General features: G+C 42.5%; 1 protein-coding gene across 1 annotated transcript in view; it reads right to left on the bottom strand.

Moving 5' to 3' along the window:
- The window catches only part of zc3h11a (zinc finger CCCH-type containing 11A), a 22,469-nt gene extending 21,029 nt beyond the window's left edge, over nucleotides 1-1,440 (bottom strand). Inside the window, exons 1-2 of the mRNA XM_015399978.1 lie at nucleotides 1,255-1,440; nucleotides 1,057-1,176 (exon numbers count right to left, since the gene is read on the bottom strand). Coding sequence (XP_015255464.1) covers nucleotides 1,057-1,176; nucleotides 1,255-1,389 — 255 coding nt within the window. The 5' untranslated portion in view covers nucleotides 1,390-1,440. The remainder of the gene's footprint in view (nucleotides 1-1,056; nucleotides 1,177-1,254) is intronic.
- Nucleotides 1,441-1,814: the final 374 nt, after the last annotated feature.

Raw genomic sequence — 1,814 nt, 5'->3', positions numbered from 1 at the left:
TATCGGTTATCGGCTACATGAGTTTTAAAATATCGGATATCGGCCAAAATCCCAATATCGTGCATCCCTAGTTCACACTGCAGGCCTTGATGCTCAATTCTAATTTTTTTGCGTTGCCGTTCACATTTCCAAATATATGTAACTTGTATGTGATCTCCTGTGTGATCTGCATTCATAGAGCTTAATTGTCCCGCATGCGCAGTAGAGGAAGCAATGACATCATAAGCCAGCGTGCTCTGTGTTTATGGAAGTTAGCATGGATGGTAGCGCTGGAGCGCGTCTTTCCCAACCTTAAAAACTCAATCATTCAAGATGGTTAAAGATAAATACTGCTCTCCGCATCATCGTCCATCTCGGTTGCTGTTTTTCTTTTCTTTATTTGAGTTTTTACGGCTCTAGTGGCTCGTTTTTCTGACAGTAGCCTGACAGGAAAGGGGGTATGAGCGAAAAACGATCAAGAAATAAGTAAAAAAATTCCTTATACTAAGCGTATTTACCCTTAATTTGAGCAGGTAAATGAGAGCATTTGCCAATGGAATGAGTATTTTTACTCTTAGAATAAGATAATTAGATAATATGCTCTTGAAATAAGACAATGCAGTTGTGTTTTCTTATTTTAAGTGTAAATTGTCTTGTTCTATTGGCAAAATTTCTCTTTTACCTCCTTAATTCAAGAACAAATGCACTTATTTTAAGAAAAAATGACTTATCTAGATTTCAATTTTTTCCAGTGAGAGAGAGACATGGAGCCAAGAACCCGGGTCGGCTGCGTGGAGGCCTAAGGTCTCTGTACATGGGTCGTGCGCGCTAACCACTGCGCCACCAAACTATGCCCGTTGTTGTTTTTCTTGCCGCTTCTGTGCAGCAAGATGCAGAATAGTGACCTTTATGGATGGAAGAGAAACGTCTTTAAACTTAGAAACAAAGAGCAGTGGATTGTTTTTTTTTTGTGTGGAGTGTTTTTCAGATTTTTTTAACATCTGACTGCAGTAACAGACACGTCCAGCCGCTGGTCGGGTTGACAGAAACTTCTCTGGTTAGTTAAACCATGCTTACCGTGATCTCCATGTGGCGAAACTTGCAGACGGTCCGGAAACAGCGTCCTTCCTGCCAGAGGTTGCAGACGGTCTCGTTGCCCATGGCGGCCTCGCAGTGTCGAAACGGGCAGCTGTCTCCCTGGTCAAAGCACAGAAAGCTTGTTTTCTCTGTTCTGGCTGCCAATGCGGCGCAGCAGCAGTGTCTGGCAGCTCTTACTTTGGTGCAGGTGGAGTAGTAGAAGAAGTAGCAGTCATCTCCATGGTTGGTCATAGTAACACGCGGCGGTGACCCAGCAGCTGGTCCCCCTCTGGAACGAATGGACTCTCCCTGATACCGACACAGACAAATCATCACCGACTTTCTACCAATCAGCTGATCCTAAAGGCTGCAGCGCCTTCTAACTGGACAACTTTGAAACTAACAGTTCAGTAAAGTTTAAAGAGAAGGAGGGAAACAAATTAGGCCATTCTTGCTGTTTACAACCCATTTAAATCTGCAATAAAGTTTATTTTTTTATTCCAAGCATAAATTTATTTACAAATGTTAATTTCCTAAAAGTACCACTTTATTTATTGAATGGATTAAAGCAGGGGTCCCAAAACTTTTTCCTGTGAGGGCCACATAACTTTTCCCTTCTCTGATGGGGGGCCGGGGTCAGTTTGTAACAGAAAAATTGTGACGATTGCAGAAGTGCCTAAATTTATGACGGGATTTATGTCTTTATGACGGGAGTCATAGTGTCTCTGCAGGTTATATTCTTTGAATACCGCCACCGC

This window comes from Cyprinodon variegatus, unplaced genomic scaffold (assembly GCF_000732505.1).
Source record: "Cyprinodon variegatus isolate N-32 unplaced genomic scaffold, C_variegatus-1.0 Scaffold1063, whole genome shotgun sequence".
NCBI classification, from domain to species: Eukaryota; Metazoa; Chordata; class Actinopteri; order Cyprinodontiformes; family Cyprinodontidae; genus Cyprinodon; species Cyprinodon variegatus.
Note: the sequence above shows the minus strand (reverse complement) of the source record. Positions and strands in the feature narration are given on the sequence as shown.